At 53.7% G+C, this 24,645-nt stretch overlaps 5 protein-coding genes across 5 annotated transcripts in view; 2 read left to right on the top strand and 3 right to left on the bottom strand.

Annotated features, from left to right (window-relative positions):
* Nucleotides 1-8,481: 8,481 nt before the first annotated feature.
* On the top strand, nt 8,482-8,915 carry BO66DRAFT_218062 (uncharacterized protein). Its single transcript, XM_025642649.1, has one exon. The coding sequence runs from the start codon at nt 8,564-8,566 to the stop codon at nt 8,810-8,812; it is 249 nt and encodes an 82-aa protein (XP_025498931.1). The 5' UTR covers nt 8,482-8,563; the 3' UTR covers nt 8,813-8,915.
* Nucleotides 8,916-10,207: 1,292 nt separating this feature from the next.
* On the top strand, nt 10,208-11,909 carry BO66DRAFT_475298 (putative adenosine deaminase; the record flags this gene model as incomplete). Its single annotated transcript, XM_025653218.1, has 4 exons — nt 10,208-10,365; nt 10,497-10,642; nt 10,808-11,624; nt 11,718-11,909. The coding sequence occupies exons 1-4, from the start codon at nt 10,279-10,281 to the stop codon at nt 11,907-11,909; spliced, it is 1,242 nt and encodes a 413-aa protein (XP_025498932.1). The 5' UTR covers nt 10,208-10,278.
* Nucleotides 11,910-12,016: 107 nt separating this feature from the next.
* On the bottom strand, nt 12,017-17,337 carry BO66DRAFT_432243 (cytochrome P450; the record flags this gene model as incomplete). The annotated part of the gene is made up of 4 exons (XM_025650631.1): nt 16,934-17,337; nt 15,320-16,736; nt 15,144-15,168; nt 12,017-14,838 (listed from the first exon to the last, which is right to left on the bottom strand). The coding sequence occupies exons 1-4, from the start codon at nt 17,062-17,064 to the stop codon at nt 12,017-12,019; spliced, it is 4,395 nt and encodes a 1,464-aa protein (XP_025498933.1). The 5' UTR covers nt 17,065-17,337.
* A 223-nt stretch (nt 17,338-17,560) lies between these two features.
* BO66DRAFT_359724 (nucleobase cation symporter-1 family protein) lies at nt 17,561-20,080 on the bottom strand. The gene is made up of 6 exons (XM_025644980.1): nt 20,045-20,080; nt 19,572-19,950; nt 19,401-19,471; nt 19,074-19,323; nt 18,270-18,997; nt 17,561-18,213 (listed from the first exon to the last, which is right to left on the bottom strand). The coding sequence occupies exons 2-6, from the start codon at nt 19,675-19,677 to the stop codon at nt 17,689-17,691; spliced, it is 1,680 nt and encodes a 559-aa protein (XP_025498934.1). The 5' UTR covers nt 19,678-19,950; nt 20,045-20,080; the 3' UTR covers nt 17,561-17,688.
* An 821-nt stretch (nt 20,081-20,901) lies between these two features.
* Nucleotides 20,902-24,645, bottom strand: part of BO66DRAFT_395732 (putative nonsense-mediated mRNA decay protein) — a 7,890-nt gene continuing 4,146 nt past the window's right edge. The window contains exons 4-6 of the mRNA XM_025648291.1: nt 24,621-24,645; nt 23,383-24,554; nt 20,902-23,323 (exon numbers count right to left, since the gene is read on the bottom strand). The exon at nt 24,621-24,645 is cut by the window's right edge and continues 599 nt beyond it. Coding sequence (XP_025498935.1) covers nt 21,243-23,323; nt 23,383-24,554; nt 24,621-24,645 — 3,278 coding nt within the window. The 3' untranslated portion in view covers nt 20,902-21,242. The remainder of the gene's footprint in view (nt 23,324-23,382; nt 24,555-24,620) is intronic.

Below are 24,645 nucleotides of genomic sequence, written 5' to 3' on the forward strand. Positions count from 1 at the left end.
GCCAGCGTTGTTTCCTTCGTTTAGGGAAATTTCCACTGCACTTGCGCAAGTCGGGGGAAGAGGACGGGAAGGGTTGTAGGAGGAGGGATTTGGGGATGGGAGGGGAGTGGTTGATGATGGTTGGTGATAGTGATGGTGATGGTGGTGATAGTGGTGGTGGTGGTGGTGGTGGGGGGGGGGGCAAAGGGAAAGGTAGAATAAGATAGTTGAGTGGGAATCAACTTTCGCCCTCTTAAGAATCTCCCATCCACGCGAATTGCTGCGGCGTCGTACAGACAAGGGAGAACTTTCGGGGGGAAGGATTTTGGAAGGTCGAATTCGAAGAACCCGCTGGATGTTTCAATTGAAAGAAAGCTGGAGTGGGTACTTTCTGACGTACTGTGTGTGGTAATTCTTGTACTGTCACACGTTCTGATACACGTATGAGCCTTGTCCACCAGTGAAAAATTAAGATTGGTTTCCACCCAGGCGTAATCCACGATTGGGGAAAAAAATATTATTTCCAGAAAAACAAGGAAGAAAGTGGAGGAGAAATTGAGCGAGTCACTCTTTTCCCAAGTACTTGTCTTAGCCTAGTTCGTTCAATCTGCGAAAATGCGAAAAAGAACTAAAGGAAACTAACTCCAGTCAGATCAATCAGCAAGGTCTGAAAAATACACCGCTTTGGCCTTGAGATACGCAGTGAAACTGACAGGTAATGATGATATAAGATCAGGATAATGATGATGGATGGACGGTCCTGGACAGGAGTGATGATAACAGAGGCGTTTTTTGTCTGAGCGGTAAAGATGGGATGTCTTTTGGCCAGACCTTTGCTTTTTTCGGCTCTTCCCAAACTTATATTGAAACAAGCAAGTTAAGTTCAAGTGCCTTTTTCTTTCGAATGGAACAACAAGCCAGGCGATGGGGAAAGGGAGGTTTGTATGCCCTAAATACTACAATGTAGAATAGGGAAGGGGTAGACACTCGAATTCAGGTATGCTGATAGTCTAATTGAAATGGGCCGATAAATATTGCTGGGCACCTTTTTTTTGGTTTGGATTTTGCTAACTAAGATTGGGGGTCTGAGGGGTTGAGGGGGTTGAGTGAGCTGTCCATCATGATACATAATGACAGCAGCCCAAGGAACAATATTCAGACCAAGCAAGCATGATCATGAGATCATCTGAGGCCATCTGTGTACCCCCTTTCACTTATCTCCTTTCCATTTACCCCCCCCCCCCCCTCTCCTGCCCTATCAGGCCCTTTTGTTTTTTCCCTGTCACGATTGAACTCTGATAATGCGGAGAAAAGCCAACCAATGTTTCTTTTTGCTTCACTTTGGTTGTGAGCTGTACTTGATACCTCAGAGCCTATAGTCTGTCAACCAGGAAAGAAATTCCATTACCTGATTCTATATCTGGTTGATTTTGATTTTCCCATTCGAATTTCCATCGAACTATTTTTTCCCCAGCGAAGAAGATCAGCCAGTCCAGCGAACAGCCCTGAAGTATTGGGCGATCATTCCTCGATGGGTATCACTATCAGTCCTGCGCATCGCCGATGCTGACAGGAAAGAATTGGTTTCACATTCTTCAACCCCAACGTTCGCAGTCTTCTGGAAAGAAAAAAAAGGGGAAGCTGATAGCCGGAATTATCAGTTGCTATGGAGCTCCCAAGTGGACACAAGCTATCGTCTTTGGGTTCAGAAAGAAGAGAGACAATGAATCCCCACAAGGAAAATCGATACGCGACGGAGTACGGAGTTAGTCCCCACCTGCGCTGCACTACGAGAGCCTACGAGACTGATACTATGGAATTATGAGGAGACGGAAGCATGCCTTACCGTCGATCCACATGCACTATTACATGTACAAAGCTATCACGAAATATGATGTTACAATTTGTTGGCTGTTTTTTTTTGTTTTTTTTTTCTTTCCCTAGGGCACCGACACAGCGGTCCTTCTGGGGGAATTGATTTGTGTGGAGCCTGCCTGCTTTCTCCCCCTCGTTCCGCCAAGCGAACGGCGAACCTTGAACCTACTACGGAGTACTACTACGTACAGGACTCAAGGTTATCCTTGTCTTGTCGACTGGTGAAGTTATGAGTCTTTCGGGCTGATGCTGCATGCGGTGAATGTGCGAAGCTCACCTCTTTCATCCACGGACTATTGCTTCCTAGTCGGCAAATAAGCTGCGTCTCCGACTATCGGATATTTGTCACCTGACACACACACGTAGTAACGAAAATCGATGAATTCCGTTTTCTTTCAGTTTCCGACCCATGCCCTAGTCACTGCAAGGTCGTCCGGCCCCCTCGTTCTACCTTTAGGAGTCATAGCCTCATAGGAGAGGTAGGAAAGGAGGGGAATGAGGATAAGGGGAAATATCGAAAAGCGCCTAATAAGATGACGGCCGGTGCCGCTTCATCCCTACTGGACATCATTGTGGGGTGTTCCAGTCCCTAAATTCGCAAGTTATGTATCGGGCGCAAGAATGTTTTGAGACAGTTGTATGTATCGGTATCGTGACCGGGAAGTGTTGAATACTCAAGACTCAGGACTGAGTAATCACGGATGGAGCGGGCGGGCGGGAATTTGATTGAGTCATCATCGACAACAGCCCAGCCCTAGGGTGAACGCGGGGGGAAAAGCAGGGAATGTGCGCTAGTACGTCTATGGTAATCATTACACGCAGTTGGGTGGAATGCTGGGGCTGGAGGCTGGAGCAGTGGCAGTGGCAGTGTCACCACCAACTCTGGGCGGTGCAGCAAGGGGAAAGGGGGCTACAAAGTGGACACACATTTATTTGATACACAAATGTTGAACCTTAACGGGTCCTTAAGATTTCCTCCGGGAGATAATCACAATCAAACGACTGCAATATGTAACGAGATTTGATGGAACCAACATTGTTAAGCCCTTGATTGACGTCTGTTTGTTAGTCAGTGAGTTGGCAGGAAATACTCTTCCTAAGTTGTCCAGTTGATCAATTCCAATATTTACAAGGTGCGGTGATCACCAAAGGTTAACAATCACGCAACTCAGGCATCGGCTGCCTACTTTCTAGAACCCTGAGGCAAGACAATTGACTTGCCTGATCCCTTGTACTGTACTCCGTACTTCATACAACAAGCTGAGACGGACTTCTGACTAGAGTGCATGTATGTACTACCGAAACCTTTACATTGCTTAATTTACTGCAGTCGTCTATACCGGTAGACGATTGTTGCGCGATGGTTTCAACAACACAAATGATACATTGCAGGATATCTGGTTGTGCTCGGTGGCTTCGTTGAAGCTCTTCATTGTCACCATGAGACATGAAGAGCAGGAGCAGCCGAATACTAGGGGCCTGATGCTTGAGAATAGCGGTCAGACGTGAGCCGGTAAGTAGTAGGACTTACTGAGTCGGCTCCGACTTTGTCCCATTCCCTGTCGCCGAAAAGAGTAATCCTTGACTGTTCCATACGATAATCCGTACTCCGGCTTGAAAAACGTTCTATCACGTGCTTCTTTCGGTTGTGGCTGGTAACTCACGATCTGCAGGCAGACTTCATCTCTTATGGCACCTTGCTCTGGGGTACTTTGTGGTATGAATGAAGGGGCTGTAGAGAATGACATTGTTGCTTGGAAAAGACACCAACAACTATTAGAACCATTGATCTTGGGTGGAGTCAGTGACTCTGCTACAGGGGACAGGAGACGAGGACTGTCTGGAAGTAAATTCTGCTTAACCCCGTTGCAGTAAATGCGGGGTGATCGACTGAGCTTTCTTCAGGTCTCCCGTCGATCGGGAGCGACAACAGTTCATCGCCGTTGATCGTGGAAATGCATGTTCACTCACCCACAGAACCGGCAGCGATGGCAATCATGTCTTGCTTTCTCATTGACTCTGTGCTGTTGGTTTCGTCAAATCCACTGTGATCTAGGTAAGCCAGGGTTGGATCTTGCGTTGCGCATGACTATGTGAGACCCCAACGCAAACGAAGTACAGGACAGACTAGCCAAAAGGAGCCTCACGATCTAGCACACCATGATACCGGACAGGTCATTTGCTAGCTTCATATCAGAGCTCTGTGCGTGTTCAACATCGCGCTTGTAGCGGGAAAAAAATAATGAAAAGACGTTCCTGCGACAGTCGTATGCCACGGACAATACTGGATTAAAGCTTCTCGACAGATCTCAGCCCTGTTATGACGCAAGGAACAGTATCTGCCTGCGAAGAGATGGCGATACCAATGGGGTTGGTTTTGCATGCATAGATAGGTGAAGTAGAGTACGTGATAGCTTATCGCCGTGAACAGCCGGTGAGATACACCCATGATAAGTTAGTTATATGCTAGTACAATTCAGACTTTGTTTGCATAATCTTCGAGAGCGGCAGGACGGCGGACATTAACTTCAGCATTGGGATGTGATAAGCAGGAAGGAGCCTTTTCCATGGATATACTACCCTACTTCTCGCATAAGAAGATGTTGATCAAAGTGTATTCAGACAAGTTTTCATGTTTAGGTTGCCGCCGTCTCGCGTGCGTCAGTGATGTCTGACCGCTCCCGTTTCCCTGGATTTTATCTTGACCTACCGAACCGCGTCCAGGGATCAGGCCATTGCTCCGGTCGAAACTAAAATCTGGCAGTCGAGAACACGAATTGGCTCGTTTTGTTGTGCTAATTCTCCCAAGCAAGGAGCGATAGGAGGAGGGGCTGCAGGCGGGCTGGCATACGAGCACCATTTGACTGCGCTCTGGCGTGCCACGAAGTCGGTAGTTAGGTAGACAAGGTTTGGCATCTTCAAACCCGTGACCATATGGCTCGCTTTTCTTTCTTGACGGGAGACCTGTCGTTCGAGGAAAAGACTCCCGTTACACTGGGTTAGTATCAGCCAAGCTAGCGATCATCCAAAAGGACCAAGGATGGCTACTTTGTGCATGATTAGTATCTCTAGAGCATGATATCCTACTAAAATGGCCGCACGTGTTGAGATCATGCAATTTTGATTGGATGAAGACAATGCTTTTCGCGAGTTGACTTAGTATCGACCTTATCCACTGCACAGGTTGCATCGCTACGGTCTGAACTGGGCGACATGCACATTTCAGGCAAGCATTCACTCGCAGGGCTCAGTCCCTCACTACGTACTTGATGGGGGAGGAGGGGCTCTGCTCAGCTTCTTTAATCTAATCGTGGGGTTTCGGCCCCCAAACGGCGGTGACCCACTCTTGACAGGCTTCCAAAAGTTCCATTGGAAGTCTTCGATGGCGGCCTCCTTTCAGCCGTGATCTTGCACCCGAGCACCCCCATGCTACGATCATCCTCGTACTATGGGAAAGTATACATGTGTACCGGTATAATTGACAAAGCACAACTCTCGCACTTTCATTGATGACCTCAACTCATTGATGACCAGCTCGATGACCTATGATTACCTAAAAGCGCCCCGTTATCGAGTTGTTTATCCTATCCGCGGACGGTTACGCTATGTTCCTTTCTCTGCGAAGAACTCTGTTTCTATGTCTATGTACGAGTAGTGTTTCAATTGCGGCTGAGGTCTTTCTCCAGCGGTCCCCAACGATTACCGACATGGGCTCAATCCCATTCCTCCCCATGAGAGCATCCATGCATAAGACTACTAGCTATTACTCCTCTCATCCCAGGTTGAGCTAGGGCTTGGGCCTACTGAAGCATACTCACTCCGCGGTGCATTAGGACGAGGATTCAACTTGCTTGCTTCTGCTTGCTACATTAACTCCCGTAGTTGGACTGCGAACATCTACACTCCAACGAGATCGAAGGGTTGGTGCACCATCACAACGGACATGACATCATGCAGTCATGCTGTGGTGCATAATCTGGTACCGCACTTGATACGCTCTCGAGGCTGGCCATGAGAAAAGTATGGCAACTCGACAAATAGGCAAGAGAAACCGGGTAAGACTCTCGAAGACTCAACCAGCATACTTGATGCTGTCACAAAAAGGAAGCTTGTCTCTGAAATTAGCGTACCGCAGATGTATCAAATCCATGGGATGGTATAGAACAGTATGTATCGATATTTACCGGTACTGTATGTTTCCCTAGATACCAGTTGCTGTCAACGGCCGCATAACCCTACAGTCCCACGAAGAAGGCTACCAGTGGATCTCAATCTCGTCTTGCAATTTGTCTCCAATATCGCTTGACCTCTTTGTTTCCCCTCGTTGGCTCTTATCCTTCGATTCTCCTTTGTGACAGAGCCGAGTTGTTGAAGGTAGTGATGACGTATGCGAGATTCTGTAACAGAAAGAAGGCAGGTGGATCAACATGGTATTGCCCACATACGTAGTAACTGAGCGACACTTAACTACTCGTCAGACCTTCTATCGAATACCCTACCTACTATAATGGCATGAATGGGTATGCTGATAGAGGAGGAAAAGATAAGTGTTGGCTCGGAATGACCGAGATTTCCTTCGTCCACTTCAATCTCCGCCAAGCGTCATCCCAACTGGATGGAACGTTGCGCCTCCTGGACTGGGGGGCTTTTCTTTCGTCATTCTGGTAATCCCGTACTGTACTGTACAGAAGTTACCACGAGCGCGGGTTGTGAAAATTTACCATCCTGCCTGTCTTGTTAAGTTACACCGCATTTTTGTTCTTGTCAATCTCGGTTTGACTTTGGCGATAGGAGCATTTGCCGTACCTTATTTGCTCTTCCATACTGTGTAGTCAGAGACCCCTCCATTGCTACTCATACATACAGGACATGCAGGCATGATCGGCTTGAACCATCGTCGCCTTATATGAATAAGGTAGTATGGAATCGTATTATTAGTGGGGTGAAAGTCAATGAACGCTCCTGCGTGTAAAAGTAAGAGAACCGTGTACTGTACCAGTGCGTGTCCTTTTGAGCACTCAATCATCCACCGAGCAACAGAGAGATAAGCACGCATGCACTACCGCAGAAGTGTGCGCGTGCCTTAGGCAAAAGGCAAAAGGCAAAAGGCAAAAGGAAGAAGCGGGAAATTCAGCTTGGGCCTCGTCCAGCCCGGGATTCTTCGATGCGTCTTCGATGCTTCAACCTTCTTCCATCCTCGTCCGTATCATAACCTAACCGCACGGAGCATGCTGGGTTATGCTGCGGGGTACTATAGTATCACTCGGCGAGTACCTTCCCTAGTCTTGATTCCAACCAGGCCGTCATCGAGCTTTGATGCGCCGGCCGAAGAATGTATTGTGGCTTGCTGGGGAAGTCGAATCGGTCTCCCTCGCGCCATGCAAGCAAGCAAACATCCTCTGGCACCCCCTTTCTCCCCTCGGCGCATGTCAGTTACGAGAGATTTCTGCGGTCGCCATTAAATGACGCGGGGGCTTCGCCATCTTTTCGACGTCCCCTGTCTCTAGGGAAAAGAGGGCCCATCCATGCTGACTACCCTTGCTTGGGTCGGACCTCGTTTGGAGGAGACGAGTAGGTAGACAGAGACTCGCTACCACGAATTCTCGGGTGGATACTTTATGTACAACTCCACGCTTGATCGATCGCGAATAGGGACCGTGACACCATCGGGTTGCCCTACGGCCTGACAAAAGTCAAGGAGACACTGGTTCTGAGACATTGCGACTTGGCGCAGCTCTTTTCTCAATCATTTTTCTTCCATCAATGAACAAATGCTGACTGGTTTCTCGGTTATTTAGTTATGCTTGAGGGTGATTACCCTGGCCTTGTCCTGAATACTACCACATACCCCAGACAGCACAGGGCTGGCTGAAGGCGGTGGCAACTCATTGTTGCGCTGTCCACAACAATGTATTCTGATCCAGACTACGACACACAAAGCCTCCTTTCGGAGACAGGCATCATGACGGAACGTCGACCACCTTATGCCATAACGACATTCTCAAGGCCCAGCTATGCTGCTGTCATCGGCCAATGAAAAGTCTTAGCTCTTGAGTAGCGGCAACCCCCTTTATGCTTGCCGAATTCCGATAATGCAATCATAAGGCAATCGAGGATGTCACCTTGGCGAGATTCTCGTCATCTCTTCGTTCCTTGAATTATTCCTGGTCCGTAGTTGCAGTTGTGCGACGTCTCTCTCACCATCTCAAGACTATTCTCTAGACGGGCCCATTCATACTGAATAACATTAGGAACATCATGGAATGGATACTCTATCACGTTCATCATGAAGGTCGCCGATCCGGACACGAATGACGTTGACCCCTCCTAGTGTACTCTGTATGGGCAACCGCCCTTCTCAAACGGAATACGCTAGGCATCTGAAACGAGAGCCATCAGGGCCTAAGGGCCCTTCATTTCGGGTATGGCTTGGTCTACCCGAGCCACCGATCAAATCCCACCCGTTTCCACATCTCACTCTTAATCTTCGGTGTATCCTGAGTCCACTGACACTGCTTCCTGACCCGAGTATGATCAATGGCTAAAAATAACGTAGGGCGTTCCAGGTGGAAACCTCTGAGGGACGATTGGGCCGGTCATCTGGTTTCTCGAATCCTTCGAGAACAAGACCTACGATACTGGAAGCTGTGGACAGTCAAGTAGTGTGGGAATTGACGGTGGGTCTGCGGTACGGAGTAGCGTACGGAGCATGACCGTTCCGTCGATTTCCCATTTCAACTACAGTAATTACCGTGTGGTCTGGGGAGGCGTTTTTAGCGATCAGCCCGTGAGCGTGCGGAAAGCCCTACGTGGGACGGTTCCCAAGCCCAGTGATGCCTTGCTGCAACTCCACAAGCAACGTCGAGTCAGACGGCGCGCGCTGCCATCCTGGTCGGTCCTTTATCAGATTCGGCCCTTGTTCGCGCTGTGCTACTGCACAGCACACGGGAAATGCTAACCGGTTTGGCCTTCCCCCAGTGCTCCTGGCCCTCAATTCCTTCGTGGTGAAGAGCTAGTTCTCGACACGTGTCATGCTTACCTGCACTTTCGTACAGGCATCATCCGGTTGGCTGTGGCTCTAGATTCTTGCATGCATTCGCCTGCTTCGGGAATTCCTCTACCATAGCGTTCTTTGCCATCCCATCCGCTGCTCCGGATTCGACATGGGGCTTAGCCATATCGAGGGGCTCGGTATACCCGGGCTACCGAAGATACTTTTCCTCTGCCAGTTTCAGCCGGGTGATGCCGGCCATGCCACTAGCTCCGAGTCCTCAGGGTGGTTGTCAGTTTCTTCTGTGCCTCGTCTCTTACGCCTGTGTATTCTTGGGTCCGATCTGCCGATATTCTCATCTAGTCTTCAGTCCCTGCCATCATGACAAGCCACTCCAGAACAACAAGGAACGCACATCTACATGAAACCAGGCTCTGGGGCGCATTGCGTTTCCATCCTTCATATACTCATCAAAACTAACTCGAGTGGGACACGTTCTGGAGAGCTATGCCGACACAGGTTAGCCAATAATATGACGCGCTACGTCTGCGCAAGGGCATCGACGCCCTATGCGTCCAGCAAGCCAGGTTTCCAGCTATAGACCATTCAGTGATCAACACGTGTGGGCGTGGGTGATGCCATGGACCCTGGCTCAAGGGGGTCTGAATTCAAGGAACACCCGCCGACAGAGGGCATTAATGCCGCAAGTAGGTTTCTTGACGGAAGTCCAATCGACCTGCTTACTTTCTCTGGTTTTGGTCGTTTGATTAGACTGATGGGGTCGGGATAACACCGCCGCCCCCTTGGAGATCCCTAAGCGAGACGGGCTCATAGACAGAAGTAGCTTATGTCCTATTGAGTCTCAAGCCATCGGGAGGGTCATTACCTGCATCGAATCGCCGCATACCATGCTGTTAGATGCGCATTGAACCGCTTTCATGAGGGCGCCAATGACACGCGCTAGTTGGGGCATCTCATGCCCGCGATTGGTTTCACGTTTCGATTGGGCCGGGCATTGCGCGTCTCCTGCGCCACTTGTCTACCCGCGGTGTCTTGAAGTTTCAAGAGAGTATACCTTTGGATAGGACTCATATGTCGGAGATCTGAAACCGAAGGCGGCCTTTGTAAGTGCTCAGTACTTAATTGCAATCAGTCATCGTACTGCGTATGGTTCATGGATTGAACGTAGAGTCATTGATACGGGTGAAGCACGATCAGAGCTGTTCTTGGGGGTTCTCCACATAACAGAACAACTTCAAAGTTGTAGAATATCGTAGTCGCTGAAGTCACCTGCTCTCCCGCCAGTCCGATATAATTTTGGTGTAACCGTGTTTTGCTCCCCGCCTCCGCACGCTCCAGCCCCGCACCATCAACCCGTCAACAACCCAACCCAATGACTATCTCGAGCATTTGAGCTATTGAGGCTATCTCCAATGGACCTTTCCAAGCCAGTAGATGACGAGTTCACTCGAGCTCTTCCGAAGATCGAGGCAAGTCAAGCAATCCTTTCTGATGCAAAGGTACCCCAACTACCCTCTTCCCTTCTCTTCTCCCCACCACCAACCCCCACACCTCACAATCCCACAACGTTCAACACCCCCCCTCCCCCCAAACAAACCAAACGAAGATTCACTAACCTACAACCCTACAGCTCCACGCCCACCTAAGCGGCAGCATAAGCCGACAATGCCTCCACGAGATCTGGGCCCAGAAGAAAGCCCAATCCCCAGAGACCTTCACCCTGGAAGATCCTCTGGTAGCGATGCCCCCCGGCAAAGTGGACTATTCTCTGCAGACGTGCGTGTCCCACCTCCCATTACTCTCTGGGAAAGCCACTTCCACCAACCCGATATCAAAGCCCGCGTAGACTGGTGCACATCCACTTCATCGAGCCACTACAAACATACCTCCCCAACCCCCCAAAAACTCCAGGAGAACACTAAAAGCCCTCCAAAAGAGCAGATTCTTCACCACCTTCTCCCACACAATCTACCACCTCCTGACCACCCTCTCCGACATCCGGGCCGCCACGCGGTCCACCCTGGCCGACTTCGCCGCCGACGGCGTCGTCTACCTGGAACTGCGGACGATCCCGCGCGCCTCGCCGGCGCAGTCGTTCACGCGGGAGGAGTACCTGACCACAGTGCTTGACACAATCGCCGAGTTTGGGTTGCAGCAGCAGCAGGAGCAGCAGCAGCAGCCCCCCGCAAATACATCATCGCTCCCCAGCGAAAGCGGAGCCTCCCCGAAGAAAGCAGCGATGACGACGAACCTCATCCTCGCCATCGACCGGGGCACCATGACCGCCCAGGACGCGATGGAGGTCGTCCAGCTAGCCATCAAGTACCGTTCCCCAAACCCCAGCACGAGGCGTAGCACCCACCCCCACCCCCGAAAAACCGGGGGGACAGTAATCGGCCTCGACATCTGCGGCGACCCCACGAAAGGCGACATCGCGCTGTACGCGCCCGCCCTCGCCCTCGCCAAAGCGGTGGGGCTAGGCGTGACGGTGCATTTCGCCGAGGTGGCCCCCAACCCCCACCAACCCCGGAACCAGGAGGAGGAGTTGCGGACCTTGCTCGACTTCGAACCGGATCGCCTGGGCCACGTGATCCACGTGTCGGCCCCGATAAAGCAGGCCATCCGGCAACGGAGATGTGCGCTGGAGCTGTGTCTGTCGTGTAATGTGCACGCGGGCATGGTGGCGGGCGGGTTCGCGGAGCATCATTTTGGGGAGTGGTGGGCCGATGGGACGGGTCAGTGTGTGGTGGTGTTGTGTGTGAGTACTTATCCTTTTACCCTTCTTCTTTTTTTTCCGGAGGGTGGATGTGGTTGGTTACGTTGCGGTGGTGGTGGTGCTGACGCTGCGCAGACGGATGATGTCGGGTTCTTCTGTAGTCCGGTGTCGAACGAGTATCGGCTCGCGGCGGAGCATTTCCGTCTGGGTCGGGCGGAGGTGTTGAGGCTTTGTCGGCGGTCGTACGGCGCGATCTTTGGGGGTGCAGCAGAGACCGAGCGGCTGCATAAACTTCTCGATGATTTCGAGGCGGGCTACAAGGGTTGAATCCTCATTATTCATTATTCAAAGAGATCATGATTCTCTGCGTTAGACCAAGCTATCGATGAAGATAATTAACACTAGACTTAGACTTTTCCCTCCCAGACACAACTCTAGCTCTGCCACCGGAACTTCCCCTCCTTCAGCGTCTTAATCACCCCCAAAGGCATGTACTCGCGGCTGACGGCGGCCAGGTTCCCATAGCGGTCGGTCATATCCTCGTGGTACAGCTCCGCCACCCACCGCCAGTACGCCGACATGGCCCACCACTCGCCCGAGATGATCTTGCGCTTGCTCGCCGCCTCCTCGATCCCTTCGTCCAACACCATCTGATGGCGCTGGAAGTGCGCCGTCTGGTCCACGCTCTCCTCCTCCGGCACGCGGATCAGGTCCTCGTACGCCCGCAGCAGCGGCCGGCTGTAGGTCTCGGGATACCGCGTGTACTCTGCCAGCGCGAGGGCGGAGGAGGACGAGGGGACCTCGGATGAATCTGCTCCTCCGTAGTTGCTCCAGCTGGAACCACCCACCAGAGCGGGCCCGTCGTTCACGAAGCGCTCCTTGACCTCCAGGTACTCGGCCTCGTCCTCGACGAAGGCCGTGCGCAGCCGCGCGGCGGGGCTCTGCTTGATGTTCTCGCGCATGGCGAGGAAGGGGATGTAGGGGTTCAGCAGCTCGATACCCCCCAATTCGACGGGGAAGTAGAAGAAGCCCTCGGGGAGGTCTTCCGTGTTCTTGAACCGGTGGGCGATCTCCTGGCGCAGGTAGTCGGTGACGCCGCTGGCATTGTCGGGGAACAGGGTCCGCTCGATGCGGTTGAGGGTCGTGATGGCCATGTCGATGTGGCGGCGGCCGAAGCACATGGCCGGCGTGGCGAAGTTGTTGGCGAAGAAGCGCCCGAAGTAGCTGTTCCAGGCCTGGACCCAGGCGAAGATGCTCTTGCAGGACGAAAGCTGCCGCTGGAGCTCGTCGATGTGGCTGTCCACCTGCGCCTGGTCGATGATGAAGCGCCCTTCCTCCGGGTCGAGCTTGAGGAAGCCCCAGCGGATGTCCCCTTGGGGCAGCAGAGCGCTGGGCGACGCGCTGGTCGTCTCCTTGCGGGCTGGTGGTTGTCCATGAGGCCGTGGCACCGTGTCCTTGGCAACAAACTTGGTCGTTCCGGTCTTCTCCTCGTTGAATCGGAGACCCATCACCCCGGCGAAGGTGGTCATCGTCTGCCACGCCTGGACGCAGGTGTCTTCGTGACCCCAGAACCAGAAGTCATCGTGGAGCCGGTACAGGTAGCCGCCGTCCGTGCTCTGGTTCACAGCAAAGTCCATGCAGAACAGCACCGCTTCGCCAAAGAAATCCGACAGCGCATGGCTCATGGGCACCCCGCGTCGGCGGACCGACACGGAGGCCGTGGGGCCGTCCTGGACAAACGAGATGGGGGCCTTGAGGAAGGTGTCGAAGAAGTGCAGCCAGGTCTGCGGGACTCCAAAGTATTCCAGCACCGTAGAGATGGTGGTGTGGGCGAGCGAGGGTCCGAAATATTCAAAGTCCGACCGGATGGCCGTGAATTCTCCATGCAGGGAGGTGTAGACTAGGGACTCGGTGATGAGGAGATGGAGCAGCGAATGCTTGATCTCCATGCCGTTCTTTTTCTTCTTCGCTTCCTCATCGTCATCGTCGTCGGCTTCCTCCTCGGCGTAGGGGTCGGACGTATCGTTCACCGAGCTGGGCAACGAGGTCATGAAGTACTCCTCCTTGAACGTGTTCTTCCGTAAGGCGTGGACCGACTGGACCCCGGAGCTCCGGCTCACCGACTCCCTCCTGAATCGCGACCGCCGCACGACTTCCTCCTCCGAGACCTCATCGCGCAGCGACTTCCAGGCCGGAGATCCCAGGAACTCCTCGAGGGCCGATCGCAGAGCCACCGCCCACCGCACGCCAAGGTACTGAAACATGAGGCTGTCCAGCAGATCCTCATCCATAAATACGCGGTACTTGCCGTTCAGCTGCCGGCGCATCTCAACGGGGATCCCCTCCCCGGACCAGGCCCAGGTGTCCAAGGCGCCGAGGCGCATGTTGAGCACGTCGGCGACTTCCTGTGCGACGGCGTCGTTGCGCATGAACTCCTTCAGGATGGCCGTCTTCTCCTTGGTGAGCAGGTCCGAGCTCAGCAGGGACTTGGAGATCCAGGCGAGATCCTTCGCTTTGAACCAGGTCTTCTTGGACGCGAACTCGGTGCCGAAGGACCGGATCTTGTCGCGGAGCCCCTTCAACGCCTGCTGGGTTTGCGTCGATGTCTCGAAGATGCCGTCCAGGTACGTGCGGATTGCCGCTGCGTCGATGTCCGCCTCGGTGAAGACCAGGGACTCCCACTTGGCGCGCTGTTCGTGCATCTCTGCGCGCCCGACCTTCTCGAAGCTCGCATTGTTCTCGTCGGCACCAGCGTCGGCGCCGGCTGCACTCGGAGCGGCGGACTCCCCGGCGTTGAGGTCGCCCAGCCATTCTGTCACCAGATCACTGTAGAAGGAGGCATGCTCGTGACGGAGCTGCAGAAACTGAAGCTCCTTTTCCAACTTGGCGATCCAGCCCTTGAGGCTGCGCTCCGAGACGGACGGGTCATACTGGCTCTGGAGGAGAAAGCGTCGGATATTGGCGTACTCCGCGCCCTCGGACAGGTCTTTCACGAAAGTGTCTCCGCCTGCGGAGTGGTCTGCGTCCAGATCGTGACGGTCGGTAGCGATGTTCGGATAGCCCTTGAGTCTGGTCACCCCTTCCAACAGAATTCGGGTTTTGGTTCGGAGATCGGGGGCGTCTTCAGCGGCCTTTGCGATCTCTTTCCTTCGTTGCTCGAACAAATTGCGCTGCTTTGAGAGTTCGTTGATTTTGGTCGCGGTGATCGAACCCAGAGTCTGGGGCAGAGCGCCGCCGGACAGCATTGTTGTAGTCCCTTGTGGAGAATTGGTGGTAAACAAAAGACTTCAATTAGCACTGTTCAGATACGTAGTGAGATAGAAAAGAAAGGAGAAGGGGAAAATTCGAAGAAAAGTTGTCGAGTGGGTTCAATCCAGCGATCGACAAAAGTAAGAGCTCCAAAGAAGCTCCATTATATACTCGTAAACGGGTGGGGACGAAGCTCCGCGGCGGAGTCCCAAAGCGGAATCATCGCATCGCATCCACCACCTTTTGCCTCTCAGCTCAGCTTCCGACTCAGCCTTCTTCTTCTTCGACATCCCAAAAGGGTTCCCGACATACTATCTGAGTCACCACCGTCGACTAACTAACTACCACCGTCGTCATGATGATCAATCGGACGACGACCGCCGTGCGAAGCGGAGCAGGCACTGATCATACTGCATTTCCAGGAAGCTCGAGCCCCGCAGTTCAGCCGCAGCAGCAGAGAATCTCCACCGATGCACGATCGCCCTCACAGCCTTGGCAAGAATAAGCGACGCCAGATCGCGTCCACTGCAGCCCCGGGGCCCTCTGCTGAACGCGACGAACCGGCGGTCCAGTTGCCGGCGCGATTCTTCGTCGTCGTCGCTGCTCCCCGAACCCAACCAGCGCTGCGGCACCCATCGGTCGGCATCATCGCCCCAGATCTCCCGCGACCGACCCAGCACATACGTGCTGGCCGAGACCGTCGTGCCAGCGGGTAGGGGATGGGACAGGCCCGGGATGGCCATCTCCGCACCCGACCTGATCACTCGCGGGAACGCCGTCGGAAAGGGTGCGCGGAAGCGCAGGGTCTCCTTGATGACGGCTTGTAACTCGAGCGACGACGACGACAACGGCAGCGAAGAAGCATCCGTCGAGGTTGAGCCCTCAAGGGCCTCACCCTCCACGCCAGCGCGCAGCTTCTCCTGCCAGATGTGACCCTCCGGAAGGCCCAACTGGTAGAGAATGGCCGTCAACGCGGCCGCCATGCTGCCGGGGCCCGCAAACACCAAATTGAAGGCCTCCGACACGGCCTCAGCCGGCGTCATCTTCTGATGATGATGATGATGATGATGATGATGATGATCTGCAACACCATTCGCCGACGAACCCAACCCCCCCAGCAGCCAGCTCTTCACAATCCCGGGCTGCGAATCCCCCTCCCCGGCAAAGACCTCCGGACCCATCAAAATCGCCGCCGCACCACGATGCAGGAGCCCGTTCAACCCAACCATCGCGCCTTCGGCATTATACCTCGGCCGGCGCAGACACGCCACCGCCAGACGGGTATTCATCAGCCACCCGAACAGCGGCCAAAGCGAGTAACTCCAGACCATCTTGCTCACGTAGCGAATGCTCGCGCCGAGGTTGCCCGCGACATCGTTGTCCGTGTAAGGGTGCGGACCCACCGCCGGCCCAAAGAGGATGTCCAGCATCACGTCCAGGGTGAAGCGATGGACGAGCGGGGCCACGTTCACGGTCACGGTCAGTTCTCCCAAAAGTCCAACTTGTTCCTGTTCCCGTTCCCGTTCCTGCTCCAGCCGTGCCACCACCTCCTCCTCCAACCGCCCAACCAACACGGCGACATGCCTCGCGATCACCGGCTCGTAGCGCCGGATCTGGGCGCGCGTCAGCGCCGGCCCCAGCATCCTCCGGCGCTTCTGGCGGTGGACGAGGTTCGACTGCGCGGCGAAGACGCTGACGTCGCGCTGGGGGCGGCGGCGGCGCCCCTCCCCGAACGTGTAGAAGTCGTCCTTCTCGATCGCTTTGTGGAACCCGTAGATGGCCTCGAAGGCTGGGAGCTGCGAGAACGAGAGCCAGTTCGGGGCGACCCGGACGATCGGGCCGTAGCGCTGGTGCAGTTTCTCTTCGGTGAGATGGTGCTGGCCGCGGAGGAAGCTGGCGAATTTCCTGGGGGTTTTGGGATTTGGGGTTAGCGTGCACATAGACACACATGAGGTGTACACAGAGTAGGTACACATCTTCAAGGTTGGGTTCCCCCACAGCCAAACACAGCCAAGCACAGCCATACACAGCCAAATACAGCCAAATACAGCCCACCCCAGCCCATCTCTACAGATTGCAACCAGAAGAGAATGTAGACATACCAGATATTCGTGAAATGCGCCAGAAAGGGTCCCGGATACCGCGCCAGAGGGTGGAAATAGTAACTATACAGCACGTGGGCGAGAAGATCGGCCAGCAGGAACTGGATGACGAGCCGGATGGCAGAAGTCATCGTCGCGTAGCGTAGCGTATCAAGTCAGGTAAATTTCCACGATGTCGTGAGCCAGCCAGCCAGGGCAGACGATGACGAGAGGGGTAGCGGACTGGATAAGATGCTAGACCAACAACAGTCCGGAAAGAAACTTTTGGGAGAGTGATCACGAGATGGTCGTGGGGTTGCTTTTTCCTGACATGCTTTGTCTGTTAGAAGGCTGCAATCACTCACCGACTTTGTACCATATACCTAGTAACCTACCTGACAGTCACTGCCCAACTGCACGGTAGTCTAGGAGGTCAGGTCGGAGAAACGAGACAAAGGAAGAAGCGTATGAGCCTGCGGAGTAACTGTGTTTCCCTCCACGTGCCCATTGAAGCCGCCTGTCCTCAGGCAGCCTTCACCCGCGGACTCGGAGTAAATCTGATCGCTACAAGGTACAAGTATCTCACCGGATAGAAAATTAGGAAATCAAGCATGGATGTGCATGCAAAACTATCCCGGCAAAAACCACCGAGTGATAAGTGTATGATTCTGTGTGGGTATGTGTCAAATTACAAAAATGGTGGTGCTCATCATCAGGCAACAAATTAGTGCACTGTCATCATCATAAAAAAAGAAATCGTGTCTCAACATCAATCATCATACAAGCGAGGATGCCCGCGACTTTGGATGCTTCTGGTCAACAGTCGACGCAAAGTCTATCGGTTTGCCCGCAGTGTTCTCCTCTTCGCCGTCAACCTCCTCGCCGTCCGCGATCGACAGCACACCTTCCACCTTGACCTCATGCCACGTGTCGCTGGTGCCAGGGATGGGGAAGAAGCGGGTCAGCGCATAGTACATTACGGCCGACACGACGAACCCGGAAAAGTAGTTGATGTTGTAGATGTATTGGGCGCCAACCGGCACGTCCCGGCCCACAGCGCCGGCAAAGCCCACAATGTTGACCAGAATGCCCGCGATGTACGAGGCGTATGCGTGCCAGGAAAAGCCACAGATGTAATGGTACGGGGAACTGCGGCTCGCGTTGTACAGGTCCTTCACTTGGAGATAGCCCTTGCGAACGATGTAGTAGTCGCACACGATGGGGCCCGCAATGGAGGATAGGAAGACTGAGTAGGCGGACAGGTAGGTGGTGAACTGGTTCGACGACGATTGGAGTTTCCACTAGGCTCGGTTAGTCAAATTCCCTGCACAAGTTATAATGACAGGGATCATCATACTGGACACATCGCCAAGCCGATCGCGGCGCAGACATAGCTTCCTCGGCGGATGTTAATGTATCGAGGGAGCAGGGCCGTCATATCTGTACCCGCAGAGACTGAGTTGGCAGAAATGTTGGTCCCCAGTTGCGCCAGAGCAAAGCCCGTCGAGATGATGAAGACCCCGAAGCGCTCAGCAGAGCTTGCCCCGTCCAAGAACTTGCCTAGCAGATCCAGGGGGTTCCAGACAAAGTCACCGCCAAAGATTACGGCCGACGACGACGAAACGATGATCCCGATGAATGAGGTAATTCCGAAGCCGATCGGGATGGTAAGCAGTTGAGACCACAGCGCATCCTTCGGTGTCCGCGAGAACCGGGAGAAATCCGGATCATTCACGATCAAAGTGGCGAAGTTGCTCAGGCAGCTCATGATCGATTTCACCACGGCCCAGGCCAGCACGCTGCCATGTACCGAGGCGGGCTGGTGGACAATGGGGCCGATTCCGTTGGCGCGGGAGATGGCCCAGGCGAAGAACGCAATGGCAGCGATGGGCGAATAGATGGCCTTGACGGTGAAGAGATGACGGATCTTGTGCACGGGGAACCAGAGCGCGGGCAGCGATAGCAGCCAGAACAGGAAGAAACTCAGAAAGTTCTTCGTGTCGACGCCGGCACTGGCAGGGATCCCGTTGGGCAGGTTGTTGTAGCTGGGCCATATGGATCGAATCATCAGGGTGACACACTCGCCTGTTACACATCAGATATACTCCGATCAAGCCGTTGCGGCTGGTTTCGCGTAGCAACGGCGCCAGGGCTTCCTTACCTCCGATGTAGCCTTGGACACCGTACCACACGACAGCCATGGCCGCTCGATTGAATACGGGCCAGAAAGACCCCCAGATACCGAAACTCGAGCGACAGGCGACAGGGAAGGAGATGTGGTAGACGGCACCAATGCGACCCGTCAAGCACACAAAACAGGCGGCAATGAAGTACCCGACCCAGACACATATCCACGACTGCCACCATGACAGGCCATCCACAATCATCGAGGAGGAAATCATCCAGGTATTCTAGTCGAACAGGCGATTTTAGTCAGCCGGGAAGGCGGCAGGCCGTGGCCGGCGAAGATGCCCGCAGTAGTACTCACGATGTTGAGAGAATCTGCTACCCAAAAGGCGACGAAGTTGTACCATCCCCATTGTCGACGTTCATGTTCAACTGCAGGAATCCGAATCCATCACGGTCAGTCCGTGCGCGAGAGCCAGAGAGAGAGGATCACGCCGCAAACAGCGACCCGTCCACAGATCGACCAACGTACCTGGTTGTAAATCATGGTTCATCAACATCAACTGAGTGTTGGACAGTCCCGGCTCCGCAGACACCTCTAGTTTCTTCAGCCATCGCTGCAGACGAGTTGTTTCCATGCCTGTGGAGATAGTAGGAATGAGCGATGTTGGGAGGGAGTAGGCAATGCACTCAGAAGCTAGAGCTAGGCCAGCCTAGTCGAAATCTCACCACGCCGACAGGTATATACAAGATTGGCGGGGGAAGGAGCGAGTCTAGGGGGACCAGAGCCTTTCCAGAGCCTTTCCTTCGACGATGAGTGGATGGACGGACGAGCGACTCAACCTGCTTGATGGGAGATGGGAGGGCAGGGAGGTATGCGCTGGAGATAGAGGGAAGTAATAAAGAACAGGCTAAGCCAGGCAGCCATAGCAGCGTTGTATAGTATTAGTATACCTTATTTATATAGTAGCAGATGCTATCAAGATAAATTGAGTCGGAACGTACCGTATCATCGCCCTCGTCATTGATTCTCTCGGCAAGCCAATCAGCAGAGCCAAGAGGGCCCCTGATAGTGGCCTTTTTCCCCGTACGCCATCATGACATGAAAAGGGACGAAAAGGACCAATTCGACTCTGCGCCCCTCCGCCTCCTTGACGCAAGATAAGGAACTGGGAAAATTGGTCAGATGGGCCGAAGATCATCCATCCATCAGCCATGGGCCTTTCTTATCGCCCGCCATGGATGGTGGAACGGGAGCACCGAGCGCGCTGAGGCACCCGTGCCAGTAGTTAGTTAACCAACCAACCTACGGTGCCACTGTGCCACTGTGCCACTGATGAATTGATTATCGTAGATCGATATCATTTTTCGTTGCTCGATTCGGTCGAGTAAGCAAATTCTAATTCCTGGCCAGCGAGCGTTATCAGCGCGAGTGGAGCGCGACTAATCCCTCTCCACTGGTTTCTCCGCAAAAATCAAAGGTGCCTGGTGGGGCGTATCTCTCAATATCGCTTAGTTTGATAGTATCTAATCACCTCCGGGGCCCGCTGACTCGATGAGATCGAGTAAAAGATATAACTGAAGAAATCAGCCCATGCCCCGTACTGTCCTCGCTTTTCGATTCCCCTTCCCCACGGGTTCGGAGGATGCCTGGAAGAATATAGAGTTCCGATGTCGCTGCTTATGCCGCTGCTGATGCCGCTGTCGCACATTAGTTAGTTAAGTAGTGCCAGATGACTCATCAGACCAGCATAGCTAAGTTAACCTCTTCATAAGTAGCACAACTACCTTAACAGCTTACATTAAGTTACCTACGAGTAAATTAGTCTTGCTTCAGTACTAAATCTAATAAAAAGATGAGACTAAACTGGAATTTTTGAATACAGCTCTTGACTTCAAAAAAAAAATAAAAAATAAATAAAAAAAAATAATCAAAAAAATAGAAAGAAAAAGAAAAAGAAAAAGAAAAAGCCAAAGCCAAAAGAATGATATCTTCCGTCTTCTACCCGCTCGAAGTGCCCTTCGCCTTCAACCGATGATCATGACCAGGCTTTGCACAATTTCCAAAAATCCAGTGACGGACAAAAATCCTCGTGTATACAGAACATGCGTTCTTGACATCTTCACTTCGAGTATGAGCTTAAAACACAAACGATCAATGATCTACAACCAAGCCATCCTCAAACTATCCCAGCAAGCCGACTCAAACCCCCAAAGCCTCATTCGAGATGTAATGACTGCCTCCCGCACACCTATACCCGCGCTCCTGTTGGACCCACTGAAACCCAGCAACACAGACGCCCATAGAACGCAGCTTCCGTTGGATCTGTTGTTCCTTCTTCCTGGCCTGTTCCTCCAACTCACGCTGCCTCCGAAGTTCATCCAGCTTAGCTCGTCTGGCCAGCTCTTCGAGCCGGCGCTGTTCACGCTGCCTTTTAGCTTCCGCGTCGACTTCGGGGTCAGACGATCTGGCCGGAGAATCGGGGGGGTCGGAAGGTAGGTCGTGAGCTGCCTTCTCCGCCTCGCGCTCGTCGGCGAGCAACCTCTTGTATCGGTCGTCTGCTGCCTGTGCGGCTTGTCTGTCGCGTCCTAGTTGCTCCCATACCTCATCCGACACCCCATCGTCCCTGGCGATAGCGCCCGAAAGGGTCTCCTCCGGTGCCGGGGTCGCTGGAGGCGCAGCGGGTTCTTTCTTGGTTGCGGCTGCTGCGTCCTCGGAGGCTGCAGGCGGGCTGTATGATGTGGTTAGCACCGGAGAGGCTGGCTGCCGACCGAAACCCTGGGATTGGAGTAGATCGAGCGTAGGGTTCCGGGAGACGGATTTGTTTGCTGTGCGCTTGGTGCGCTCAGACAGCATCTTGTCGATCTCTCCGCTGATGACTTCCTCGCAGATGACGATCGTCTTGTCGCGCATGGTCATAATCGCAGCTCTGAAGATGGATTTCGAGATGGTCTGGACGTCACGCGCATTGGCCCAGTTCGCGGTCTGCGTGAGTCTCGTGAATCGGCCCCGCAACTCCTTGGTGAACTCGGCCCGCGGGCACTCCAATGCGTCCAGGTCAAACCCGGTGGTCTTCTGTGAGGAATCGGACTTTTGCTTCTGGAGCAGCTTCGTGAGGAGCTGGATGCAAGCGTCGGGTGTAAGGCTGGCGAACTCAAGCTCTTCCGGGAACCGACTGGTCAAGCCTGGGTTGATGGTCATGAGACGATTGATGTCCTGGTCGTATCCTGCTAGGATGATGATAAGTTTCTGGAAGAACCTGGGCTTGGTGATGCAGTCGACAATCTCATCCATTGCCTCCTGCGCGAATTGCCCTTCGGCGAGTCTGTAGGCCTCGTCGATCAGGAGAACCTTGCCGAGCGATTTCTCCAGTAGTTCCTGCGTCTTAGGACCAGTTTGACCGATATACTGCCCTATTAAATCCGTTGCTGAGCTTTCGACGACCTCCACGGATGACAGCAGACCCAGATCGTAGTACACCTGGCCCATCTTTCTGGCTGTACTTGTCTTACCGGTTCCTGGAGGCCCCCGGAACAGGAAGTTGAACGGCACCTGTTGCCTGGGTTCCATCTCAAGCTCTCGGAGGTTCTTGACGGTCAGGCGTAAATCCTCCAGCTTTTCGATGATGGCGTCGCAGCCGACGGTGTCATGGAACAGCGTCCGGATATTCGTTTCGTTCCGTTCTGCCCGATCATACTCGGGGTCCCAATCCTGAGGCTCCAAATGCTCGAGACTAGGGTTGCCGATCCCGGCCGACCGTCGCTGTTGCTGACGGAGCTTGGCGCCATTCAACAGAATGTCAATCTCGCCTGCGTTGCCAAAGTGCGGACGGTTGCGAGCACGGGCGAGGATCTCCATCGCCACCTTGGCACCCTGGTCGGAGGTGACAAACCCCTGGGCTTTCAGCTTGAGATCCAGGATCTGTCGCAGCTCGAGGTCGGAGAAGTCGGCAAAATCAAAGGCATCATCGATAGCGAATCGCCTGGAAAGCCCCGGATTGACGTTCTGGAACATCTCCTTCATCTGCTCTTCGTAGCCCAGTAGCAGAACACAGCGGTCGTCGCCCGGAACGCTCTGTACCTCTGCGACGATTGTGTCGACCACCGCTGTCTTGAATTGATTAGAGCTCGAGCCGCTGGCGTCGCGAGTACCACCGCCGAACAGACCATAGGCTTCATCGATGACGAGAACCTTTCCCAGAGTGGATGCGAGAATACCTTTGGTATTCTGCTCAGATCCGCCAATGACACTCCCGATGAAATCTGCTGGGTTCTTGACAATCACTAGAAACAATCAGACGGTTAGACATCTTTGGCCACTAAAGACTGGAATTACCACTCACCTTCACCGTTCGACAAATATCCAAGGTCCACAAGAATCTGCCCGTAGAGCTTGGCAACCGTCGTTTTACCTGTTCCCGGCGACCCAAGGAACACGCGGTTGAGTGTGAACTCGACCAGAGGCTTCTCCTTAAGCTCGCGCTCGTAGTTCGCCTGCATACTGTCCAACAAGGCGCGGACGGTATTCTTGACAGCGGCCAGACCGATCATATCCTGCAGCTTTTTCCAAGCAGAACAATCCTGCAACGCTCTCCTAGGCTCCGGGCCGAGAAGGTCGTTCTTCGTGAGCAGGAAATCATCGACGGGCGGTTGACCTGGGGTCTTGTTCCTTCTTTCACAGGCGATTCGTGCGGCCTGGCGCGCCGTGATGCGCGCGAGGACATTTTCCACCGTGCGCGCATTGCCAAAGCCCTCATGGCCCCGTTGTCTGGCAATCCGACGCGCAACGATCCGGCAGTACAACCCGTTCATACCGTCCTCAACCTTCATCTTCCCTCCGAGCTTCTTGCTGATTTGAAATTCGAGGATCCGACGGAGCTCCGGCTCGGTGTAGTCCTCGAAGACGATTTTATGCGGGAATCGACTCGGGAGGCCGGGGTTGTGGGCAAAGAACTTCTCCATCTGCCGTTGATATCCTGCCAGAACCACGACCACTTTTCCCGTGAGTTTCTCGATCTCCGCCAGCAGGAAGTCGAGGACCTGGGACCCAGGGCCATTGCTCTGCGCCAGCTGATAAGCCTCGTCGATGAAAAGCACGCCCCCGTAATTGTTGAGGATCTTGTTAAGCTGCTTCTCGCAGTCGGACACGCCACCGTTGGCGAGTCGCGATCCGGTGGTCTCGACAATAAAGCTCCCGGGAATGATCTCCATAGCCGTGAGGAACTTCGCGTAGATGCGTGCAACGGTGGTTTTCCCCGTCCCCGGGTTTCCGAGGAGGACTGAGCCGTACCGATCGGCGTGGAAATCAGAGTCCTCCCTCCTGACCGCGACGTCGACTTGGGATTTCATGTTGAGGAACTTGGCTTTGATATTCTCCAGCCCGATCATCCCCATCAGCTGGTCTAGCTCCTTGCTCTGTGCGCCTTCGTACTTCTTTTGGTGTGCCCATTCCTGCTCCGAGGGAGATAAAGCTTGCGTCCCGGTGAGGCTGATCGTAGCCTTCGATGATGGTGATGATGATGATGATGATGATGATGATGATGATGATGATGATGATGATGATGATGATGATGATGATGATGATGATGATGATGATGATGATGATG

The sequence above is a fragment of the Aspergillus aculeatinus genome, assembly GCF_003184765.1.
Source record: "Aspergillus aculeatinus CBS 121060 unplaced genomic scaffold BO66scaffold_68, whole genome shotgun sequence".
NCBI classification, from domain to species: domain Eukaryota; kingdom Fungi; phylum Ascomycota; class Eurotiomycetes; order Eurotiales; family Aspergillaceae; genus Aspergillus; species Aspergillus aculeatinus.